General features: G+C 40.9%; 1 protein-coding gene across 1 annotated transcript; it reads left to right on the forward strand.

Annotated features, from left to right (window-relative positions):
- The first annotated feature begins 16,433 nt into the window (after window positions 1-16,433).
- Window positions 16,434-16,705, forward strand: LOC118728998 (60S ribosomal protein L39-like). The gene has a single exon (XM_036456215.2). It carries the CDS (start codon window positions 16,482-16,484, stop codon window positions 16,635-16,637), a length of 156 nt encoding a protein of 51 aa, XP_036312108.1. The 5' UTR covers window positions 16,434-16,481; the 3' UTR covers window positions 16,638-16,705.
- The last annotated feature ends 9,732 nt before the right edge of the window (window positions 16,706-26,437 follow it).

Genomic DNA, 26,437 nt, shown 5'->3' on the forward strand with positions numbered 1-26,437 from the left:
CAGCATCTGAATGTGACTAGAGTATAATTGACTCAATATAAGCAATACCTTAGAATGGTGGTTTTCAGCTGGTGCAGGTTTGCTCCCCACCATACATTCGGTAGTGCTGGGAGGCATTTTTGGTTGTCAGAGTTAGAGGTGGATACTACTGACGCCTAATTGATAGAGGCCATGGATGCAGCTACACATGCTGCCGTGCACAGGACCACCTCCTACAGCGACCATGGCAAATGCCAATGTGCTGTTGAGAAATGCTGCCTTTGGAAAGCACAGGTGGCTGAGGGAGGGAGCATTTAGAAGAAGCACTTGCCCACACAAGGGTGAATGGAGGAGCAGAGAAGGAGGCTGCAGACAAGGACTGGCTTGAATAAAAACCCATGGGGTCCCTGGCCTTTGAAGGGTCAAAACAGTGAAGCCTAGCGTGGAGGTGGCTGAGAAGCAGGTTGTACCTGCAGAGGTGAGCCCGGTAACCTTTAAGCCGCGCACAGACTCTAGACTTCATTCCAAGGTCCTCAGGGAGACATTGGAAAGTTTTAGGCAAGGCTGTGACAGGTGCAGCTTTGCTTTTACAGCTGAAAAAGGAATTACAACTACTCTCATCAAATCTTTGCAATAACTCAGCAAGGAAGGAAGGGCGTCTGTTGTTATTTCTGTTGTAAAATTCATCTGTGTCTCAGGACTTCCTCACTGCATAAAGGGACACAAACTGCCTTGCTGCCTGTGACAGGAGGGCATGCCAGAGAAAGAGAATGGGGGAGATGCTGTCCAGCCTTCCACGTGAAGACGTGGCAAAGCTGTGCACTGGCCAGCAATGTGCCGCTTTCGCTCCTATTGTTTTCCCTTTGGTGAACCATGACCATACACCTGCTACTTAGAACTGCACAATTCACTCAAGTTTTTTATCCCAGCAACTGTCATACAGGAATTGCTATGGTATTAGTTGAAATAAAAATGGACAATCAGAAGAATTCATATACGCATAGGTGGTACTATCACTAAAGGAATGTAGTTAACTAGTCAAAGTCAAGGGGGACATACAAAAGCATATTGAAAATGGATGCTGGCTCGTCCATTAGTGTGAAGCATAGAGACAGGCTACCTTCATCCACGGGCCAGGCTGACAGGCTGGTGTTCAGACAGAAGTACAGCTCACGTAGGGCAGTGCACTTAAAGTCTGGCTCATTCACGTCCCTTCATTTAGAGCATTTCCTACTCACCACCCATAAGCCATCTGCCTTGAGTTTTCAGTGTGCTGAGCTCTCCTGGGAGACACAATGAACCTTCTCCACGGACTTGATTTGTAATGTTCTCCAGCCGCACTGCGAGTGGAGGTGCAGTGTTCCGCCTTCTGTGTTGCAGGTGGTGAGGAGGAGGCACCCGTGGCAAGGATTATTTGCTGCTCCAGTGCAAGGATTGCTTAACAACTTCTCTGATTTATCTAGGAGGTATTTGCCAATAACTACAGATTGAGTAAAAGCCAGAATAAATTCAAGAATAATTTCCATCGGTAACTATGTTTGTTTTTAATAGCTTAACATTAGTGACCATGCAAATGCTTCTACCTTCGCATTTCTTTTCTTAGCTGTAGATGACACGTGGCAATCCTGTGCTCTAGAACCTTCCATGGCTTCCTCTATTTTCAAAATTATATTCAAATGTCTGGCATGCAAAGTCTTTCAAATCTGATCTCTGCCTGCTCCCCTCCTCCCACCCCCACGTGGGATCTAAATATGGAATCAGTGCAGTAAGCACCATCAGGGCCCGGCCACGTCCCGTCTAGAAGGCCCATTTTGTGTATCCTGTTTCTAACAATGTTGTTTCCTGACGAGACTGCCCTGCCTGGAAAATTCTCTGGGTCTTTTAAGTTGCACTTGAAATGATGTATTGTTTTTGTTTGTTTCTTTGTAAACATATTTTATCGATATTTTACAGGGAGGAAAGGAGAGAGGGATAGAGAGCCAGAAACATCGATGAGAGAAGAACATTGATCAGCTGCATCCTGCATACTCCCCACTGAGGTTGTGCCTGCAACCAAGGTACATGATCTTGACCAGAACTGAACCTGGGATCCTTGAGTCTGCAGGCCAATGCTCTATCCACTGAGGCAAACCTGCTAGGGTGATGTATTGTTTGTTTGTGGCTGTAGATAAAATGACTGTGCTTGGAAAACCAGGTTGGGGAGTCATAGCCCATATCCTTGGTCCTGTACTTGAATGCCAGTTTCGTTCTTGCACTGGCCATTTGCAAATAGATGCCTGCCCAGCTCACAAGGATTCTTCACTCTGGGAATTGGCACCCTGATCCACAGGTCTCAGGAATGGATCTCTGGCAGCTGTATTTCTTTATGGCACCCACAGTTTTTAGGACTAGTGCTTGGCAACCTGTAAGATTTTATCTCCTGGATATTTTAAATTGGGATGCAGGAATAATTAGATCATACTCATGATGTGGCTGGAACTGCCACTTATAAATGTGACAGCTGTGAAGCAGCCATTTTCGCTGTGAACCTACAGGGGATGCAGAAGAAACAAGTCCATGGAGAGAGCGAAGTAAAACAAATCCATATGGAGGATCAGAGATGAGAGGCAGAGAAGTTGACTTGGAAGCTTCACAGGCCTTAATTTTACTTCCTTTCTGAAACACATCCCAGCCACATTCTTGTTTACGTAGTCCATGAAATAATAACATATTCTTATAATAAATCCTTACCTTTTCTTTTTTTCCTATTAATTGGCAAATTACAGTACACTAGGCACATTGATGGTGCAAATTACTTTTCCTCTTTCATCTTCAATTCTCACTTTCTTACTTAACCCCACTGCTGGATAGCAGTCCACTATAATTATAACACAAGTCATTTATCCATTATCCTATGCATGGACATTTAAGTTACTCTCCCCTTTCCTATTTCCCTTTTTGCTATTTCAAAGAAAGCCACTAAAAATATTCTCATATGTGTCTATAAGTGCACATAAGTAAGAATCTTTAGGATATACTTATAGGAGTGGAATTGCTGAGGTGGAGGTTATGCACATATTCACTTTGACAAGATAATGTGATATTGTTTTTTTAAAATCATTGTACTAGTTTAGACTCCCACCATCTTTAATGGCCAATAAGTAACTAATACTGAGCACTTAGCATATTCCAGGCACCCACTGATAGAAGTTTATTATTGTCCTATTCCTAAATTCTTAGGATAAACTCTACTTGGTCATGCTGACAGAAACAAAGAACAGTTTCTGACAGTGGCCAGCACCTAGTACCTCCCTGAAGTCCAGAATTGGCAGACAAGACCGTGAGCCTCAGTCAGCAGAAAGCAGGATCGAAAGGGAGCTCCCCGGAGGTACTAACTCTGCAGAGACAAGCGCCACTTTACTTTTCTTTTTCTTTTCTTTTCTATATCTTCTTTATTGATTGGTTATTATTTTAGTCTCTCTTTTCTCTTTCATAGATCTAATTTTCCCCTTCCCATTTCTTATCCTATTTTTTTCTTCTTTCTCTTCACTTTTCCTTTTCTTATTGTTTCTCTATATGCTTTCTCCTCTATTTTCCTTTTCATAATTATTCTTTTCCTCTTTTCTTTTTAAAATTTAATTTAATTTTATTATTTAAGGTATTATAAATAGTAGTACATATGTCTCCTTCCCCCAGCACTTGCCCTCGTCCCCCCGCCCCCAGTGTCTTGCGTCTGTTGGTTGTGCTTATATGCATGCATATAAGTCCTTCAGTTCATCTCTTACCCACTCCACCCCTAACCCTCCCCTGCCTTCCCGCGGTAGTTTGACAGTCTGTTCAATGCTTCTTTGCCTTTATTTTTGTTCAACAGTTTGTAATGTTCTTTGTTATCCATAAATGAGTGAGATCATGTGGTACCGTGTTTCCCCGAAAATACGACATCCTCCGAAAATAAGACCTACTTACAGGTTTCCTTCTGAGTGAAATATAAGGCATCCCCCCGAAAATAAGGCTTCCCCTAGGCTAAACATGAGAGATTTGGTCCACTGATTCTGAAAGAAATGGAGTTACAAGAAATTCACCAGGAAATTCAGGAATTGGATTATTATGATGATGTTCCAGAAGATGATGACATGATTGTCATTGAATAAATGAGTAAATTCTTAATACTGTAGGTTTCACAGTTTGTCTGGTTTGTGTTGACAACTACCGTACTACCGTACCATATACAGGTAATAAATTTCCTTTATTTTCATTTAACAATAAATGTGTACTGTATTCTTCTTCATGGAAAAATAAGACATCCCCTGAAAATAAGACCTAGGGCATCTTTGGGAGCAAAAATTAATATAAGACACTGAGTTATTTTGGGGGAAAAGGGTATTTATCTTTCACTGACTGGCTTATTTCACTTAGCAAATGCTCTCCATCCATGCTATTGCAAATGGTAAAAATTACTTCTTTTTTACAGCAGCATAGTATTCCATTGTATAGATATGCCACAGTTTTCTAATCCACTCATCTGCTGATGGGCACTTAAGCAATTTCCAAATCTTAGCTATTGTAAATTGCACTGCTGTGAACATATATCCTATCTGATTGGTGTTTCTGTTTTCTTAGGATACATTCCTAGAAGTGTTATTACTGGGTCAAATGGCACTTCTATTTTTAATTTTTTTCCACAATGGCTGCACCAGTCTACATTCTCACCAGCAGTGAAGAGGGTTCCTTTTTTTCTGCATCCTCTCCAGCACTTGTTTGTTGATTTATTGATGAAAGCCTTTCTGACAGGTGTGAGATGGTACCTCATTGTTGTTTTGATTTGCATCTCTCAGATGATTAGTGACTTTGAGTATGTTTTCATATGTCTCTTGGCTTTTTGAATGTCCTCTTTCTAAAAGAATCAACATCATTAAAATGTCTATACTACCCAAAGCAATCTATAAATTCAATGTGACTTCCATTAAAATACCAATGGCAGACTTTAAAGACCTAGGACAAATTCTCCAAAAATTAATCTGGAATAAAAAAAGACCCCTAATAGCTGCAGCAATCTTGAGAAAGAAGAACAATGTTGGAGGGATTACAATACCAGATATTAAGCTATACTACAAAGCCACTATTCTCAAAACTGCCTGGTACTGGCATAAGAACAGACACATAAACCAGTGAAACAAGACAGAGAACCCAGAAATTGACACAAGCCATTATGCTCAATTAATACTTGACAAAGGAGGCAAGAGAATACAATGGAGACAAGACAGTCTCTTCAATAAATGGTGCTGGAAAAAATGAACAGATACTTGCAACAAAATGAAACTAGAACACCAACTTACACCATACACAAAAATAAACTCAAAATGGATAAAGGACTTAAACGTAAGATGGGAAACCATAAAAATCTTTGAAGAAGCCATAGGCAACAAAATAGCAGACATTTGTCGTAGCAATATCTTTACTGTTACAGCTCCTAGGGCAATGGAAATGAAAGAGAAAATAAACAAATGGGACATCAAAATAAAAAGCTTCTGCACATCAAAAGAAACTATCAACAAAACAAGAAAGCCCACTGCATGGGAAAGCATGTTTGCCAATGTTATCTCCTGTAAGGGTTTAATCTTCAACATTTATAAGGAACTCATACAACTTAACAAAAAGAAGATAAACAATCCAATTAAAAAAAAAAATGGGCAAAGGACCTAAATAGACATTTTTCCTCTTTTCTTTTATACTATTTTCCTTTCCCTATTCTGAGCCAAACCGGCTTCGACAACCTTTCCCTATTCTTTATGCTTATTTTCTTTCCTTAATCTATGCCCTCTCATAGTTTCTTTTCTTCCACTTTTATTCTTCTCAAAAATCATATGATCATAGCAAAAGACACAGAAAAAGCATCTGACAAAATTCACACTCTTATGATAAAAACTCTCAGCAAAATGGAAATAAAGGGATCTTACCTTAATGTAACAATCACCATATATGACAAACCTACAGCCAACATCATGCTCAATAGGCAAAACCTAAAAGTGTTTCCCTTAATATCAGGAACAAGAAGGGATTTCTGCTTTCACCACTTTTATTTAACATAGTACTGAGAATTTTAGCCACTATGATCAGACAAGAAGAAAAAATAAAATGCATCCAAGTTGGAAAGGAGAAAATAAAACTCTCATTATTTGCAGATGACATGGTATTGTACATAGAAAATCCTAAAGACTCCACCAAAAAACTGCTAGATTCAGTAAACAAATTCAGCAAAGTAGCAAAATTAACACCCAGGAATCAACGGCATTTTTATACACCAATAATAAACCCTCAAAAAGAAAAACTAAAAAACAATTCCATTTATCATTGCAACAAAAACAAAAAAGATATCTGGGAATAAACTTAATCAGGGAAGTAAAAGACCTGTTCTGAGAAAACTATAGAACATTGAAAAAGGAAACAGAGGAAGACACAAGAAACTAGAAGTATATATTGTGCTCATGGATTGGAAAAATTAACACCATTAAAATGTCCATACTACTCAAGGCAATCTACAGATTCAACACAATCCCTATTAAAATAGCAATGGCATATTTCACAGATCTACAACAAATATTTCAAAAATTTATATAGAACAACAACAACAACAACAAACAACAACAAAAAAAGACCCCAAATATCTGCAGTAATCTTAAAAAAAAAAAAAAAGAGCAAAGTTGGAGGGATTACAGTACCAGGTATCAAACTATTCTACGAAGGCATTGTAATAAAAACAACCTGATACTGGCACAATAATAGGCATATAGACCAATGAAATTGACCCAGGCCAATATGTTCAATTATATTTGACAAAGAAGGTAAGGGCATAGGATGGAGTAAAGATAATCTCTTCAATAAATGGTTTAGGGAAAATTGGACAGATACATGCAAAAAAATGAAAATAGACCATACTTACCACCAACTTACACCATACACAAGAATAAACTCAAAATGTGTAAAAGACTTAAATGTAAGTCAAGAAACCATAAAAGTTTTAGAAGAAAACATAGGCAGCAAAATCTCAGGCATCTCATATAGTAGTAGTTTCACCAATACATCACCTGGGGTCATGGTCGGCAAACTGCGGCTCTCGAGCCACATGTGGCTCTTTGGCCCCTTGAGTGTGGCTCTTCCACAAAATTCCACGGCCTGGGCGAATCTATTTTGAAGAAGTGGCGTTAGAAGAAGTTTAAGTTTAAAAAATTTGGCTCTCAAAAGAAATTTCAATCGTTGTACTGCTGATATTTGGCTCTGTTGACTAATGAGTTTGCCGACCACTGACCTAGGGCATGGGAAACAAAGGAAACATTAATAAACGGGACTATATCAAACCAAAAAGCTTCTGTACAGCAAAAGAAACCATCATCAAAATGAAAAGGGAACTTGCTATATGGGAAAACATATTCGCCAATGATACATCTGATTAGGGTTTAATTTCCAAAATACACAAGAACTCATATAACTCAACACCAGGAAGACAAACAATCCAATTTTAAAAATGGGAATAGGACCTGAATAGACACTTCTTCAAAGAAAGCATACAGATGGCTAATGGACACATGAAAACATGCCCAAAGTCACTAATCATCAGAGAGATGCAAATTAAAACTACCATGAGGTTTTACCTCACACCTGTCAGAATGGCTACCATCAACAAATCAACTAATAAGTGCTGGCGAGGATGCAGAGAAAAAGAAACCTAGTGCACTGCTGGTGGTAGTGCAGACTGGTACAGCCACTGTGGAAAACAATATGGAGGTTCCTCAAAAAACTAAAAATGGAACTACCATTAGATCCAGTGATCCCAAGTTGGGGGTTATATACTAAGAAACTCAAAATACCAATCAGAAAGAATATATGCATTACTATGTTCTTAGCAGAATCTACACTAATAAAAGAGAAATATGCAAATTAGGAGTGGTTATGCAAATTAACATAACAAAGATGGCAGGTTAATTTGCATACACAGGTGCAGAGCTGCCAGACAGGGTGGGACATCTGCTTTGAAGGGGAGGGCAGGGAGCAGAGGGAGCTACAGGAGCAACGTTCTGGATGGAGCAGAGAAGACTGAAGGCTCCTGCCTGAGCAAAGACTCTGGCCAGCTAGAGCAAAGATGGAGGAGGTTGCCATAGTGAAGGCCTGGGTCCCAGGTGCCAGAGGAAAACTGGTGCCAGCAGCCACGGGAAGGAAGGTCTATTGCACGAATCTTCATGCAATTGGCTTCTAGTTGTTTATAATAGCTAAGATCTGGAAACAACTTAAGTGTACATGATATGAGTGGATAAAAAAGCTATGGTAGATTTATACCATGGAATACTATGCAGCTATAAAAGAGAAGGATCTCTTACCTTTTGAGATAGCCTGGATGAACCTGGAGATTATTATGCTAAGTGAAATAAGCCAGTTAGAGAAAGATAAGTATCACATTATATCACTTATAAGTGGAATCTAAAGAACAAAATTAACTGACAAACAAAATAGGGCCAGAAGTATGGATGCATGGAACAGAATAACAGACTTCAGTGATGGTGGTGGTGGTGGTGGTGGTGGTGGTGGTGGTGGTGGTGGTGGAGGGGAGTTGGTAGGGAACAGGGAGAAATGAACCAAAGAACATATATGCCTATATGCATAGCCCATGTACAGACAAAATAGGCGTGGGTTGGTGTGAGGGTTGGGTGAAGGGTATAAAAGGGGGAAAAATGGGAGACATCTGTAATACTGTCAACAATAAAGTAAACATTTATTTTTAATTTTAATTTTTATTTATTAATAAAATATATTTTATTGATTTTTCTTACAGAGAGGAAGGGAGAGGGATAGAGAGCTAGAAACATCGATCAGCTGCCTCTTGCACACCCCCTACCGGGGATGTGCCCGCAACCAATGTATATGCTCTTGACCGGAATAGAACTTGGGACCTTTCAGTGCGCAGACCGACACTCTACCACTGAGCCAAACCGGTTTCAGCTAAAGTAAACGTTTTAAAAAAGCTATCCTTTAGACCCAATGGACAGATAATGAGTTTCCCACACAAGAAAAAGCTAAATTAGTTCACCACCCCCAAATATCATTATATGAAATGTTAAAGGGTTTTCTTTAAGAAGAAGAAGAAGAGATAAAAAAAAAATATGAACATTAAAGTGGCAATTAATACATCCCAAAGTAGTCATCTCTGAATCTGAAAAACAAAAATAAGTGAATAAGAGAACAGAAACAGACTCACAGATACAGGGAACATTTTGATGGTTGCCAGATGGTAGGGGAGTTGGAGGGTTGGATGAAAAAGGTGAAGATATTAAGAAGTATAACTTGATTGTTACAGAATAGTCATGGGGATGTAAAGTATAACATAGGGAATATATTCAACAATATTCTAAAAATTATGTATGGTGTCAGATGAGTGTGAGATTTATCTGGATGATCACTTAATAAGTTATGTAACGTCTAATCACAGCGTACACCTGAAACTAATATAATAATGTATGTCAACTTAATTGAAAAATAAAAATGATTTAGAAATAGGGAAAAGAAAAACCTTGCAGCTCCTTCTCCCTCTCCATTCCCTTTCCCTGCAGCATTTATTTATTACCACAAATATAGTATATATTTTACTTCTTTATTATTTGTTGTCTAGTTCAGTGTTTCCCAACCTTCTCTCATGATGAGAATCACCTGGTGGAGTTGTTAAAACACAGATTCCTGAATCCCAACTAAGAAGTGCTAAACTAGAATTTTTGGGAACATATAGGTAAAATTGTATACTTAACTTAGTGCTCTAAGACAGATTTTATATACAGAGCACTAAGTTAGGTATGCAATTTTACCTATATGTTCTCAAAAATTCTAGTTTAGCACTTCTTAGTTGGGATTCAGGAATCTGTGTTTTAACAACTCCACCAGGTGATTCTCATCATGAGAGAAGGTTGGGAAACACTGGTCTAGTTCCACCATTAGAGTATGGGTTCTTTTTAAAAAAATGTATTTTTTATTGATTTTTTACAGAGAGGAAGGCGGAGGGATAGAGAGTTAGAAACATCTATGAGAGAGAAACATCAATCAGCTGCCTCCTGCACACTTCCCACTGGGGATGTGCCCACAACCAAGGTACATGCCCTTGACCGGAATCGAACCTGGGACTCCTGAGTCCTCAGGCTGACGCTCTATCCACTGAGCCAAATTGGTCAGGGCAGAATATGGGTTATTTTAAACATGTTAAATTTATAGAATTGTTCAATCATCATTATGTTTAGAATTTATTATCACCCCAAAAATTTCCTTGTGCCCATTTGCAGTTAATTTCCACTCCGCTCCTGTCCTAGACAACCACTGATCTGCTTCTGTTTTCGTAAATTTGGTGTATAGGGATTTTGACTGTTTTGCTCACTGGTATATCCCCAGTATCTAAAGCACCTGGTCCCTAACAGGTGCTCAATAAATATTTTCTTTTAAAAAAATATATTTTTTATTATAGTATTACAGATATCTCTCATTTCCCCCACTCTACACCCTCCCAGTCCCTCCCCTACCCCAGGTCTTCACTATCCTATTGCCAATGTCCATGGGCTATGCATATAAGAATATAAGTCCTTTGGTTTATCTCTTTTCATCCCCCAACCTCACATTGAAGTATGTCAGTCTGTTCCATGACTCCATGCTTCAGGTCTTATTTTGTTAGTCAGTTCATTTTGTTCATTAGTTTCCACAAATAAGTGAGATCATGTGATATTTATCTTTCTCTAACTGGCTTATTTAACTTAGCATAACATATTTCATGCTGTCCCAAAGGGTAAGAGATCCATTAATTTTCTATTTTCTATTTCATCATTTTCTGCTCTAATTCTTATTATCTCTTTTTCTCAGCTTGCTTTGGGTTTAATTGCTCTTCTTTTTCCAGTGCCTTAAGGTGAAAGTTTAGATTATTAGGTTTCTTTTAAAAAGGCACTTACAGCTATAAATTTCCTTCTAAGCAAATTTATAAGTTCAAAATTGTTTTCATTTTCATTCATCTCAAAGTATTTTCTAATTTCCTTATGATTTACTTTTCCTAAAAGTAATGCTGCAATTTCTAAATGTAATGGACACATAGTTTGCTTGTAATCAACATAGCATTTGCCACTGTGATCACTCTCTCTGTACAATACTCTCTTCTCCCAAAGGCTTAAAGTTTTTTTTTTTTTTAATATATTTTATTGATTTTTTACAGAGAGGAAGGGAGAGAAATAGAGAGCTAGAAACGTCGATGAGAGAGAAACATCGACCAGCTGCCTCTTGCACACCCCCTACCGGGGATGTGCCCGTAACCAATGTACATGCCCTTGACCGGAATCGAACCTGGGACCTTTCAGTCCGCAGACCGACGCTCTACCACTGAGCCAAACTGGTTTAGGCAGGGGAGCTATTATATTATTGACATTGCCTCTTTTCATGAGAAGTACTCTGAGAGAGTTTTCAGAGATATGACCCACCTAATCACAACAGAGCAACATCAATAAATTTGCATATCATAGTTTCCATTGTAGGCACCAGATTTCGTGGACATAAAGTTATCAAGGAAGTACATAGCGCACTCACTCTTCTGTCTACTTAGCACATATTCATGAACTTGAGAAATTTTTAATGAATGCACTCAAGGTTACCAGTACATTCTAAGATAGCCATTTTTATTCTAAAATAGCCAAGGGAAGAAATTGTGGAATTTCCTAGTCTTGGTCCACAGTTACAATCTGTAAAATTCATCAAGTTTTGAAATTCTCCTCCAATTTCCTAGAGTATTGACAAGTATTGACACCAAGCTTCACAGAAATTACTGGAGAAAAAGTTGAATCTGTATCTTAGAACTCAACTTTCCATGGGTTCAATTTCTGGGTCAGGAAACATACCCAGCTTGTAGGTTTGATTCTTGGCCGCGGCACATATGGGAGGCAATTCATTGATGTTTCTTTCCCACGTCTATGTTTTTTTCCTCTCTCCCTCTCCTTTCCTCTCTCTCTCTCTCTAAAATCAATCAATCAAGACATATCATCAGCCTAGCCAGTATGGCCCAGTGGTTGAGTGTTGACCCAGGAATCAAGAGATCACGACTGAATTCCCAGTTAGGGCACATACCTAGGTTGCAGCTTGATACCAAGAAGGGGGAGTGCAGGAGGCAGCCAATTAATGATGTTTCTCTCATCAATGTTTCTCTCTATATATCCCTCTCCCTTCTCTCTCTCTCTCTCTCTCTCTCTCTCTCTCTCTCTCTCTCTCTCTCTCTCTCTCTCTCTCTCTCAAAAAAAAAATCAATAAAAACCTATTTTAAAAAACATACATATCCTCAGCTAAGGATTTTTTTTAAATATTAAGTGCCTTCTCTATGCTAAAGTACTGATATGAACGATACAAAGAAAACAAATATGAGGTCCCTGCCTTTGTATGGAATTTTATCCAGATGGGCCTGACCTCATCATACAAGCCCTTTAAATCTATGTCTAGAGATCAGAAACAGGATGTCAGAGACTTAAAATGCAAGTGGAGTTTAACATGAAGAAGATTCTTCCTGGGAGATGAAGAGGCTACATGGCAAGAAATGCTGGCGGCTTCTAGAAGAGAGAGCAACTCCTGGCTGACGAGGGACCCGAGTTCTGCACCCGAGTTCTGCTGCCACGAAGAACCGGACTGGCCAACAGCCTGAAGGAGCATGGAAGTAACGTTTTTGCTACTGACAGAAAGGAACACGGCTAGGCCAGCATCTTGATATCAGCCATATAAAAACCTGAGCAGAGAACTCAGTCAAGCCTGTCGGGACTTCTGAACTATAGGCCTGTGAGCTTACATGAGGGTTGCTTTAAGCTGCTACGTTTGTGGTAATTTGTTACAACCAATGGAAAACTACTTAAAAAAAAAAAAAAAAATATATATATATATATATATATATATATATATATATATATATATATATATATATATTTTTTTTTTTTTTTTTTTTTTTTTTACAGAGAGGAAGAGAGAGGAATAGAGAGTTAGAAATATCCATCAGCTGCTTCCTGCACACCCCCTATTGAGGATGTGCCTGCAACAAAAGTACATGCCCTTGACTGGAATCAAACCCAGGACCTTTCAGTCTGCAGGCCGACCCTCTATCCACTGAGCCAAACCGGTTTCGGCATATTTTGGACATGATTATCTTGACATGCTGTGACATAATTAGGAATATACATTTGGTCTCTGTTCCCAGTTCCTGGCATAGAGCTTCTAAAACCATTGCAACTTTCTGAGTGATAGGGGTGAGAGGAGCATCTTTTATTCATAATATGCCCTTTCCAACCATACTTTAGTTTATTCTAGTGACATGGCTCTTGGAGGATGGGGCTGGTCACGAGAGGAAGTGCAACGTCTAGTCCCTGTCTTCCCTTCTCCTCCTCTCCTCCCATCGTCCATACATACACTCTGGCCTCTGGAGAGAGGCAAGGAGCTGAAATTGACTTAATCACCAAAGGCCAATGAACCAGTCATGCCTATGTAGTGAAGCCTCCATAAAAACCCTAAATCACAGGGCTTTGAGAGCTTCCAAGGGGGTGAAGTGTGGAGGTGATGGGAGGGTGGCACATCCAGAGCGGGCATGGGGCTCTGCACACATAGAAGTCCCTCCTCCTTACCTTGCCCTGCCCATCTCTTCTACTTGGTGTTCCCTGAGTTGTGTCCTTTATAACAAACTTGTAATGGTAATTAAAATGTTCCCCTGAGTTTTGTGAACCCTTCCAGCGAAGCATAAAACCCAAACCGTGTGTGGTGAGACCCTTTGATTTATAACCAGTTGGCAACCTGGGACTTGTGATTGGTGTCTGAGTGGGGGCAGTCTTGTGGGACTGAGCCCTTAACTTGTGGCATTTAACACTACCTCCAGGTAGACCGTGTCAGAATTAAAATTAATTGTAGCCCGGCCAGCATGGCTCAGTGGTTGACCGCCAACCTATGAACCAGAAGGTCACAGTTTGATTCCTAGTCAGGGCCCATGCCCAGGTTGCAGGCTCAGTTCCTCTGTGGAATCAATAAAAATATATTTTAAAAAATGAATTGTAGAACGCCTAATCAGTGTCCACAGACAATCAGAAAAGTTCTTGGTGTGGGGGAAAAACCCACCCATTTGGTGTGAGAAGCATTGTGAATCTAAAACACTTCCCCCACTTTAGATTACATATTTAAAAAGAATGTAGTAAATACAGTAATTGGATATGAGTTTGGCGCTCAGAAAGTAGATTCAGTTTAAATAGTTAAATTATAATTTTGCTTGTATTTCAATAAAATTTTAATAAAATTATAGTAAAATCAGTGGTGAGTGCATGAAAAATAAATCACCAATTGTGCCTATTCTAATCAGGGTGGGGAGGGAAATACCTGAATGTGCCTTTAATTTAATCTTATTTTCCTTAAGAACAAAGCTCATTCTGGTGATTAAGGCTCTTAAAGCCCCCAGGAGTCCCAGCTGGCAGCCTACTAGCTGTTCCAAAGCCAAAGAGTGTTTGTGTCTGCTTAAAAATGGAGTAATTAATGATGTGGGGAAAACTATTTTTCCCTTATTTGCTTCTCAGCATGATGGCTGTATGATGAAGGGTACTTGCTAGGATTGAATATGAATACTACAAAGAAAAAAGATATGAGCTGATATGCTTGCATTGTATGAAGAATGCTCGGATGTTTCGTAGATATGCTGCAAAGATCAAAATAGCATCTTAAAACATCTAGAGAATTTGAAATGTAAAGCTACTAGAAAATGATGACATCCACATGGAGCTATAGGCATCTTAATACTAATAAAGGAGGTGGTGGAGATGGAAGGGGGAATGGGGGATAAATGGTGATGGAAATAAAAGAATACTAATAAGAATTATTTATCACATGGACATGTGCTGAACAATTTTCCTGGTAACAAAGCAATGGTAGGAATATTTTTTAGGGGAGAGGACATGGGAAGGTTGGGGGCTAGAAGTACTGGAGGTAAGACATGACTCCTTGACTGAGATCCTTTGTCAACATGCTTCATGCTCATTCTTAATATCTCAACTCAAATTTGAGGAAGTCTAATCTGATTACATGCCATTCCTTTCCCCCCCAACCGTGTCAGATCTGTGTCATAGGTTATCACAGAAACCAGTCCTCCAATCACAGTACAGAATACATTGTAATTAAAGTATTCATTGTTTATAGGAGTAGAGATCTCAGTCTACAACTCAGGTGATCAAGAAATATAACATAGCCCAGCTGGCATTGTTCAGTGGTTGAGCATTGACCCAGGAACCAGGAGATCATGGTTCCATTCCCGGTCAGGGCACATGCCTGAGTTGTAGACTCTGTCCCCAGTGTGGGACATGCAGGAGGCAGCCCATCAATGATTCTTTCTCATTATTGATGTTTCTATCTCTCTATCCCTCTCCATTCCTCTAGGAAATCAATATAAATATTTTAAAAAGAAATATAACTTAATTTATACTTCATTCAACCACAGTGGTAGAAATATATTTTCGGTCACTTGGGGATCCCAAAGGGTTCTGTAGTTCTGTAGCATTAAGCTTCTATAGTTAGAAGGAAGAGGAGGAAAGGAAGGTGCTGGGAGTGACCACTTTGTCTTTAGTGATATCTGTCCATGGAGCTGTCTGTCCAGATACCTGGAGTCCTATCTGGTTCTAATTCCTTAAGCACTTAGGCTATGGGACTAGAACGGCCTGAGAAACCCCAAAAAAGCTTTTCACTGCCATACCTCCTCTGGGGCAAAGAACATAGCGTCACCATTTCAGTAGGGAGAAAGCAAGAAGAAGAAAGGACATAGCTAGGGAGAGAAACTCTTGTTAACATTTTTTTTTAAAAAGGGGGGGGGCGGGGGGGGGGAATTAAACATAACATTTACCACCCTGGCTGGTTTGATTCAATGGGTGGAGCTTGGGCCTGCGGACTGAAGGGTCCTGGGTTACATTCCTGTCAAGGGCATGTGCCCAGGTTATAGGCTCGATCCCCAGTAGGGGGCGTGCAGGAGGCAGCCCATCAATGATTCTCTGTCATCATTGATGCTTCTTTTTTTTTTTTAATTAATTAATTTATTTATTTTTACATATTTTATTAATTTTTTTGCCCCCCTCCCTCCTCCCACAATCATTGATGCTTCTATCTCTCTGTCCCTCTCTCTTCCTCTCTGAAATCAGTAAAAATCTATTTTAAAAAGATGTTTAAAAACAACAACAACATGCATTTACTGTTTGTGAATGTGTAGTGGAAGTTATGTAGGAGAAATAATTTGCCAGTTTTTACCAGCTCTGTAAGTCTAGTATGGAACTCTAAACCTGTTTTTAAAAAAGCAAAGGAAAAATATTTTGAAATATTATCCAAAAAGTGAAAGCAACCCAGATATGCACTGATAAATGATAAATAAAAATATAGTCTATATACATACAGTAAGATATTGTTTCTTCTTAAGAAGGAAGGACCTCTTTCTCCACCATCGAGGTGTGTGCGCTCGCCTCTCCTTCACCATGTCTTCCCACAAGACTTTCAGGATCAAGAGGTTCCTGGCCAAGAAACAAAAGCAGAATCAGCCCATTCCCCAATGGATTCGGATGAAAACTGGTAATAAAATCAGGTACAACTCGAAGAGGAGACATTGGAGAAGAACCAAACTGGGCCTATGAGAAATCACTCATGAGAGATGACTCACATATTTATGCTGCATCCAGGTTGCCTACACCTTTAAATGATTGAAAAGATGCTACAGTCTGGACACTGGAGCATTTTAATTGGAGAATTAATGGACTTGTGATTTTGCTCTGTTGATTCTCCCTCCCCCCCTTCCCCCCCCCCCCCCCGGAAGTAGGATGGTTCAGTAATAAATGTGTGAGATCTTAAAAAGAAGAAGAAGAAGAAGAAGAAGAAGAAGAAGAAGAAGAAGAAGAAGAAGAAGAAGAAGAAGAAGAAGAAGAAGAAGAAGAAGAAGAAGAAGGAGAAGAAGTAGGAGGAGAAAGGAAGGAAACCCTGTCACGTGCTGCAACATGGAGGAACCTTGAGGACATTATGATAAGAGGAAAAAGTCTGCTACAAGAAGACACATTGCACAGGGGAGTCCAGCCCACAGACAGGAGGCAGAATGGTGGTCACCAGGGCTGGGGAAGAGGGGAGGGTATAGCGTTTCAGTTTGTGAGGTGAGAGGACTTGTGGAGACTGATGATGGTGATGGTCACAACATTGTGGCTGTACCTAATCCTCACTTAAAATGTTTACCTCGGGGGTGAGTTGGGAGTTGGGGGTCCCAGGCCAAGGTCCTGGGCGCGGTGTGGGAGTCTGTGGGCTGTTGGGGGGAGTTGGTCCTGAGCCTGGCAGCTGGGGCGAGAGGTGTGGCTGGGCCTCCTCCTGTTCCCCAGACCCACACTAACCTAGACCTAGAGGGTGGGTGAATGGGGGCCCAGGAACCAGGTGGGGGGACAAGGGAAGAACGAGACGCGAAACCCCAGAAAGACGGGGAAATGCGGAGGCGGTGGAGTGCTCGCAGCTGCAGCATCTGGACGGCGCTGTCCGGAGCCCCAGCCTCGCGAACCCCCAACGGAAGCGAAGATGTGACACTTATCCCTGAAAGTGTGGGAGGCTCCCGGCAGCACATAGAATTGACACCTTCTCTCCAAGTGTGCAGGAGAGCTAGAGAAGACAACAATCAGAGGCCATCCATCTGGAACTGTTATTGGCTCAGGAACTGGACAAAGTTAGAGGTCACAGCTGCAGCCCAAGTCCCTTTTTCATCACCGCCGCCAGATATTGGACACAAAGGCCTGGGCTGAGGATGCTGGAACGGCTGCAGAGGCCCCACGTGGCTTCCTTACAACAATTATTCCGGCCCTTACTCCACTGCTTCTAGCAAGTGCTGGATTGGTAACACTTCAATCCAATCGCCTGGGAACTGGCCACGGTGATTGAGGCCAGGGGAAAGGCGCAAAAGAAAAAACAAGAACGCCCAGAAAATATTGCAAAAACGAAAGGACTGCAGGAGTGAACAGGCTGCTCAACCGCAGGAAACTCATTTGGGAAATGATGCAGCTTTGGGAGGACCCTGTAAGGTTTCTCTTCTGCATTTATGACAGTATTTAATAAACGAAGCCCGAGCATATGGAAGAATCATGTTAGTTCTGACCGCTGCTGTAGCAACTTTTAGGCTTCTGCATAGAAGTCTATCGACAGTTATTGTACATTGGCATTTATTATGCTAAAAATACTTTATAACTGACTTAGTCATTTGCCATTTTGCAGCTTAAAACATCCTGTGGAGAAAAAAATGACTTTAGATTACGAACTCTATTTAAACACGGGCTCAAAAAGGGGTCCTGTTCTGGACAAAGAAAATGAAGAATGTAAAAATGAGAACTGTCCTGAGGTGAAAAGCGTGTTTTACCTTAAAAAGAGAGACAGCATATTAATTACACCTTTTTTTAATTTTTTATCAGTATATTATAGCTTATGTCTTAGAATCATTTCTGGCTTTCTCAAAACAAAATATTATTAATCAGTGAGTACTTCATTTTCTACATTTTTCTCATTCTAGCCTTTGAGAGACTGGTAATTATCAGACATTCTGCCTTTTTTTAAATCTAATTTTATAAAAAATTATCTCATCTTTATTGTATAGATACCACCTACCAACAATTTTGTACTTATAAACACTGCTATTTACTTAGAGATGCCTCATGGAGTAGCATGACACTGTGATTTAAAGCTAGCAGTAAAAATGCCAACTTTTTACTAGTACGACTTTGGAACCAATTTATTCTTACTCGTGCTAAGAAGAAAGGTGAAGTAGTTAAAATGCTTTACCTGATAATTTGCTGATTATGTAACTACCACTTTTAATTTTTATTCCATTTTTTGAACTCGTGTAGTGATGTCCTATACTTTTTTAAAAAAAATATATTTTATTGATTTTGTACAGAGAGGAAGGGAGAGAGATAGAGAGTTAGAAACATCGATGAGAGAGAGTCATCGATCAGCAGCCTCTTGCACAACCCCTACTGGGGATATGCCCACAACCAAGGTACATACCCTTAACCGGAATCGAACCCGGGACCTTTCAGTCCCCACGCCGACGCTCTATCCATTGAGCCAAACCAGTTTTGGCAATGTCCTATAATTTTTTATCAAACAAGTTCACAGTGAGAATTAAAATTTCAAATTTTGTTTTCAAGGAAAAAAGTGTTTAACTCTGCATCTACTGGTATAGGCTGCTTTAATAAGAGACACAGTACAGTAGCTTAAACAAGTTTTGTTATGTGTATATTATCACAATGGGAATATTATTCAGATATGTGATTAGCTGTTTAATATGTTTCTCTTCAGCTAGAAGATAAGCTTTGAGAAGAGTGGGACCTTGTTCACCATATTTATTGATCTTATTTACTGCTATATGCCCATCACCATCTAGTGCAGTGCCAAGCACGTACCAATAACTCCATAAACATTTGTCAACCGAATAAATAGTCCTTAAATCAAAATCTGAGGGGGCAGAGTTTACTCAGGAAATCAGTGCCCCATATAACGAATTACTTAGGAAACATTGGCAGGGGATGCATAATTTGCTGCTGCTGATATTCAGTTGCCATAGTGCTTGGGTGTTTGTGAATATAGACCTTGATTAAATCTAGAAAGAGAAGAAAAATGTATCATGTTACATACTTGTAGTCATATATTTACTTTTTGTTAATCCTCACCTGAGGGTCTTTTTTTAAATTGATTTTTAGAGAGAAAAGAAGGGAAAAGGGTAAAGGGAAACATCGGTGCAAAAGCAGAACATCTACTGGCTACCTCCTGTACACTCCCAGTGCACATGAGTCCTGACCAGAATTGAACCAGCAGCCTCTTGTTACATGGGAAGACGCTCAACCAACTGAGTAAGCCACATGCTCAGGCTTACCTATAGCCTCCTCCCCCTCCTTTTCCTCCTTCTCCTCCTCCTTAATATTTATTGTTGAAAGTATTACATAACATCTCACTTCCCCTCACCCCCCATTGATCTCTTCTGTCCCTCCTTCTCCCTCCTCAACCTGCCCCAGGCCTTCACCACCCTATTGTCTGTGTCTATGGGTTATGCATATATGTATACAAGTTCTTTGGTTGATCTCTCCCCACCTACCTACCCTCCCCCGCCTTCTCTCTGAGGTTCGAAATGTATTCTTAATCATCTTCTGTTGAGCTTTTTATAAAAATGGAATTTTGAATTTTAAAATACTATATTTTCATAGATTAGCACAAACAACTTACAATTTAGCCTATAAAACTAGACCTAAGATAAACATATAAAGAGTTTAATTATAAAGAGTAAAAGAGAGGGGGGGAATAGCAGGGAAGTGGGGAAAGAGAATAGTAGGGAGCAAAGGGAGAAAAGGATGGCTCCAGGGAATAGCAAGCAATGGCAATGGAATATAATATTTATTAAGATTAAATATTAATGTGCCTCTGACTCAGCAAGCTCACACCTGGGAATCTGTCCCACAGAGATAAAACCACTGTTCATAAAAACGCATGTACATGGATGCTGTTGCAGCATTATTTATTGTGACAAAAAGCTGGAGACAAAGCTCCTGGCTGAATAATGCTGGCATACCAGCACCATGAATTATTATTGAGCCATTAAAAAGACTGAATTAAATCTAAACCAATTGACTTGGTGAGATTTCTTTGAGGTACTGTTGAATGAGAAGAGAAAGATGCAAAAAAAAAAAAATGAAATCTGATCTAACTTTTGTAAAGCAAAACAATGACAGGAAACCCTCCACATTTCTATACATGATTTTGTGAGCATAGAGAAAAATATGGGAGAATGAATGCTTGGTTGGGTGATCTGGCTTGTGTGTGTGTTGTGGGAATGGCTGGTGGTGGAGGGGAAAAAAAAAAGGGAGGAAGAAACCAAGTAGAAAAGACAAAAGCAAATATATTTCACTAAAATAATAAAAGCACATATAACATGCATTTATGTAAAATTATATAAATTTTGTAGTATAAAAATATTTTTTTAAAATATATGTTTTTATTGATGTTAGAGAGAGGAAGGGAAAAGGAGAGATGTAGAAACATCAGTGATGAGAGAAAATCATTGATCAGCTGCCTCCTGCATGTCCTCTACTGGGGTTCGAGCCCTCAACTAGGGCATACACCTTAACTGGGAATTGGACCGTGACTTTCTGATTCATAGTTTGTTGCTCACCCACTGAGCAACACTGGCTGGGCAAAAAATGTTTTAAAATGTTGCAGAAAAATTAACTACTTCCTTCTTCCAGTCAAGGGGCTGGGGAAGAGGGGAGGGGGTATAGCGTTTTAGTGATTCCATCATCTCTGAAACATTCATTTAATGGCAGAGGGCTGAGACAGCCTTACACAACATTGACCTCTAAGATTAAGACTCTTGATCATGGTTGGCTTTCCTGTCTCCTACTGATTGGGGAAGGACCTGCGGCCTGGAATGTGGGCAGCCAAATTACTTATTCTACAATATCTAATAAAGAGGGAATATGCAAATTGACCATCATGTCATCACAAAGATGGCAGCGCCCATGCGGAGGCGGAGTTTCCATAACACAAGGTGGCTGCACCCACAGTGGAGTCTGAGTTCCCATAACAAGCCTTAATGAGCAATCAGCAGGGACCTGAGCTGTGTGGCGTTGGGCCAGAGCAGGGGACCTGAGGCTGCGACCCCTGCCCAGCGGGGCTTCACAGGGAACCTCAGGCCACGTCTCCTGTCCTGGCACCGGGGGACTTGAGGCAGCATTTCCTGCCCAGTGGGGCTTGATGGGGACCTCAGGCCATGTCCCCTGCCTGGTGGGGCTTGAAGGGGAACTTCAGGTCACACCCCTTACCCCAGCGCTGGGCTGAGGTACCTGAGGTTGTGCTAGGGAACCTGAGGGTGTGCCCCCCCCCCCCCCCACACACACACACATACCCAGCAGGGCTTTACGAGGATGGGGCTGGCTGGGGCTGGGTCTTGTGCGATTTTTGAGGCACTGCAGGTGGGCAGGGACTTTACCCTGGGTCCCACAGTGTGCCCCAGACTCTGACAGGAGGAACGTTTTCATATACATTTTACTAATTTTCTTTCATCACTATTATAAAGGGCAAATAGCAATATTAAAACATTTCCTCTAATCCCCATTTAATGTGCACAAATTTCATGCACTGGGCCAATAGTTTATAATAATAGAGCAGGACCTTATAAGAGAAAGGGTATAGCAGGGTAAAATCTCCCAAGGGTAAAAGCATATATATAAACATTGAGTGAGAAGGAAGAAGTATGGAAAAAACTTTTGGAAGGTACCATTTTTTATTCATTCTGGAATTTAACTATAGCCTTAGAAACTGTGCTAAAAAAGTGAACTCTGAAAGCATCAAAAGAAGCCCTGATCTAGTCTTGGGGGTCAAGGAGTTGATCTCGTCCTGAGGAAATGATTTTGAGCAGAGACCTAAGGGGGTTAAGCAGATGAAACGAGGAAGAATGTTCCAGCAGGAGGGAATCGCACACACAGGCCCACAAATAGGAGGGACAAGGCATGTTTGTGGAACTGAAAAAAGTTTAAGCAAATACATAAGTTATTTCTCTTCCAAGGACATGGTCCTTATGGTTAGTGAAAAATGTTCTAACGTTTGCACCAGCTCTGAAAGATACCATTTATTTTCTCTCCTTGGAAGTACCCACTGTGGTTTTTCTGGCGGCCCAGAGAAACCTGACATTGGTTTGGGAAGGTCTAATTATTCTTCATGTAAGACCTGGCTAAATGAGTAAAATCTTTGTGTGTGTGGCCTAAGAAGAATTTGGCAAAGTTGAATGATTTATTTGTATCATTTGTGATTTTAAATAACATTTGGAAATAGTTCCATAATCTTGGTCTATCACACATTGAAACGCAGTAGCTTTGAAGATCGTTTGCCTTTTTACATTAAAAGAACAAATTGGCAGTTGGATAATGGATTCACCCTGCCACATGTGAGGTGAGAGCAGCGGTAACTGTTGACTCACAGAGACCCATTTTCTTGTGCCTCACATAAACATCAGTTTCATTGCTTCACAGTTTCATCTCTTGGTAAAGCCCTGTGAAGTGTGAATCATAGTAAACTTGAGGTCCGAGTGTTGGAGTATAAAAAATTCATGAAATATTTCTGCACTACTTACTCTATTTTTTCTTATTGCAACTGGGTAATCAGTTTTTAAAATTTAATGTGCTTCTCTCCTTTGCCTTCCCAAAGACATAACCTTCACTTCAGTTGGCTCTAGGCATATAGCTCATGTGGAGGAGATGAAAATCTGATACGGAAGAAAGCAAAGAGAAAGAGTGGGTAATTTCCAACTTGTGGCATTCAAATCCAGACTTAGGCAGCTAGGCCTTTGCACAGTAGCGTCTGTAACATACCCAAAAAGCAGGACCTGGTTACATAATGTTGAAAAGTGTAGTGAAATAGAGGAAAGATACTTCTAAGGAGGGTTATTAGATAAAACACAGGATGCTCGGTTAAATTTGATTTTCAGATAAACAGTAATTTTTAGTATAAGTATGTTCCAAATGTATAGGCGATACACTAAAAAAAAAAAAATTGTTCACTGTTTATCTGAAATTCAAATTTATCTGGGCATGCTGTATTTTTATTTGCTAAACCTGGCAATCCTACCCTTAAGGTCTAGCACAACTAGGCAAGCACTACTCTATACAGGAAAACAAGGTGTGAGGGGAATCTAGAGCAGGCTAACCATCCAAATGCTGAAGCCCTTTTCTCTATTTGAGCAGAGCCTGCCCTGCAGTCACTGCAGAATCAGGAAGCACCAGATACTTGCTTTCCCAACCTTCCTTGAATATAAATGAGGGTACGTGCCAGTCAGATGCATTTACCCTGACTTTGACCAGAAAGCTGGCATTTAGAAGAACAGGTGCAGGGCAGAGCCTATTTTGGTGATGGGTGACAGCAGCGACCTTGGCAGTGTCCAATGTCTGGTGGTGTTTTCAGTGGAAGAAGCTGTGGTGTTCAGTGTCCATAGCAACAGCGCTGTTTCTAAGGCCTTTCCGTGTGCATTGTTCCTGGCTGCATGGAGTTGGGGCCTGGTTCTGGCCCTCTCAGAGACCCTGCACACTATCCTATGCCCTTTTGATGAGTTCCTTTGCTTCTTAACTCCATCAGAGTCAGTTCTGTTTCTTGCACCTAAAAACTGTGCGTGATAGATGAAATTAAGCCTGGTGTTAAGATCTGTGGAGAGAAGAACAAGAGAAGTGAGAGATAGAACAGAGTGGGCAGGGATGTGCTGGAAAGGAGATGGAAGGTAGGTAAGTTGGGGAGAATGGAGAGCTTCTTAGAGGCTGCTCCTGAGCCAGTGTGTGTCTGACCCTGCTGTATTTTCCCAGTCTCACCCAACATCGTGTGGTCCAGCAGCACAGGGCTGCTCATCGCTCCCCCAACACCACATACACTCAAAGTCTGGAGAACTCAGTGGAGTTCCGAGCACATAGCTCGATATTTCAGAATGTGTCCCTGGCTTTCCAAGATGCCTCGGCTTTGAACCCTGTGTGCTTCTGTTCATTCTGTTCCCTCGGTGTGGAGCTCTCCCTTCTCTGATGAAAACAAAACAAAACAAAACTCAGCCCCTCAAGAGCCAGACGGAATGCCACAGCTGGGAAATTGAGAGAGACCTGTGTTCCATGCTGAGTTCCCTCTTTAGGCAGAATTAGAACACTTCCCCCCTAGCTTCAGGGCTGATGATTGTGTTGTCTGGCTGCCTTGCTGGGCTATGAATACTGAGGGCAGAGAGCACATGGTTTCTCTGCTCCACCCCAGCTGCTGACCCAGCGCCTGGCAAACAGCTGGGCCCTAACAGGTGTGCTGAGCAAACTGAATGAGTGCAACCCTTTGTCTCCCTTATTTAACTACCCCAATCTCATGTCTAAATGGCCTTTCATTATATTCATCTTTGATCTAACTACTGGTAAGTGTTCATTCCTATCTATTCATTACAGCTTTTAATGAAATAGCTTGCACATAATAGCCACTCAAAGGGTGGTTGATTTGATTAGATGTCTTGGTTTAATGCCTTCATTCACAGAATGTCAAAGTTTGAAGAGATCTGTGACCTCTCATCTGGTGTGTGAAATGGGTGATGTCTGCATGCCAATGAATTTGTCATACACATTGGTGTCACTGGACTGGACGGCCGAGTTTGCTTTAGGCCAGCTAATAACATGTGAGTCCTTGACTTCGTGTAGAAGAGATTAGACAGCACAGGTTCAGGTGATTTTAAGAGTGCATTTATTACAGCTGGGACAGTGAGAGTTTAAGAGACAGAAAGTTCTCACCTTAGTTAAGGTGAGGGCATCTCCAGAGAGAGCCCTGTGCTGGTTGAGGGGGTTTATCTGTTCCCCAAGGCTGTTATTATTAAGAGAGGCTGCAGGGTACGATCTCAATAGAATATTCATCAGCTTGCCAGGTGTGTCCTTTCAAAGGATTATTAATCGTTGCATTTGGTCCCGACGTCACCAGCCTGGTTTCTCTGCTTTTCTGGGTCTGGAGCTGAAATACAACTGAGGCCTAGATGTTTTCTCTGAGGAGGAAAGGTCAGGGGACCATCTAAACTACATGACCAGCGATAGGAAAGGGTTTGGGGGCTGCTAGGCTTTGGGGCTTCCTGCCCTGTATCTGGCTGTAAATTGCTCATCCAGTTTGTTCAGCCATCTGTCTGAGCTTCCCCATTCTACTTGCCAGGAATTTTCCTGCCTCGTAGGTTTCTATACTAATACATTCCTCTGGCTCTTTGCTGCTGCATGGAAAACTCTCTTTGTTCAGTAATCAACAGTACTTCGTGTGTGCTTTCTTTTTGTTCTTATTAAATTTATTGAGGTAGCCCTGGTCAATAACATTATGTAAATTTCAGGTCTACAACTTTATAATATAAACATCTGTATACTCCATTGTGTGATCACCACCCAAAGTCTAGTCTCCTTTTGTGTCCACATATTGTGTGCTTTCTGATGTTGATAGCAATGATGAAGGAAAGTGTTAGCTGCTAAGGGAATTTCTCTGCCATCCTCTTGATAACAGTATTAGTATTTAATCTATACTAATAAAAGGATAATATGCTAATTAGAGCAGACATCTTCCGGACATCCTTCTGGGCCGAGGCAGAGGCAGTTGGAGGGGATCAGGCTGGCAGGGGAGCAGTTAGGAGGTGGCCAGGCTGGCAGGGGGGTGGTTAGGGGGCGGCCAGGCCAGCAGGGAGCCAGTTAGGGAGTGATCAGGCTGGCAAGCAGAGGCAATTAGGGACAATAAGGCAGGCAGGCAAGCAGTTAGGAGCCAGCAGTCCCGGATTTTGAGAGGGATGTCCAGCAGCTGGATATCCCCTGAGGGATCCTGGATTGGAGAGGGTGCAAGCTGGGCTGAAGGAACCCCCCTTCTTTGCACAAATTTCATGTACCAGGCATCTAGCATTTAA

Source organism: Pipistrellus kuhlii, unplaced genomic scaffold (genome assembly GCF_014108245.1).
Source record: "Pipistrellus kuhlii isolate mPipKuh1 unplaced genomic scaffold, mPipKuh1.p scaffold_m20_p_3, whole genome shotgun sequence".
Taxonomy (NCBI): domain Eukaryota; kingdom Metazoa; phylum Chordata; class Mammalia; order Chiroptera; family Vespertilionidae; genus Pipistrellus; species Pipistrellus kuhlii.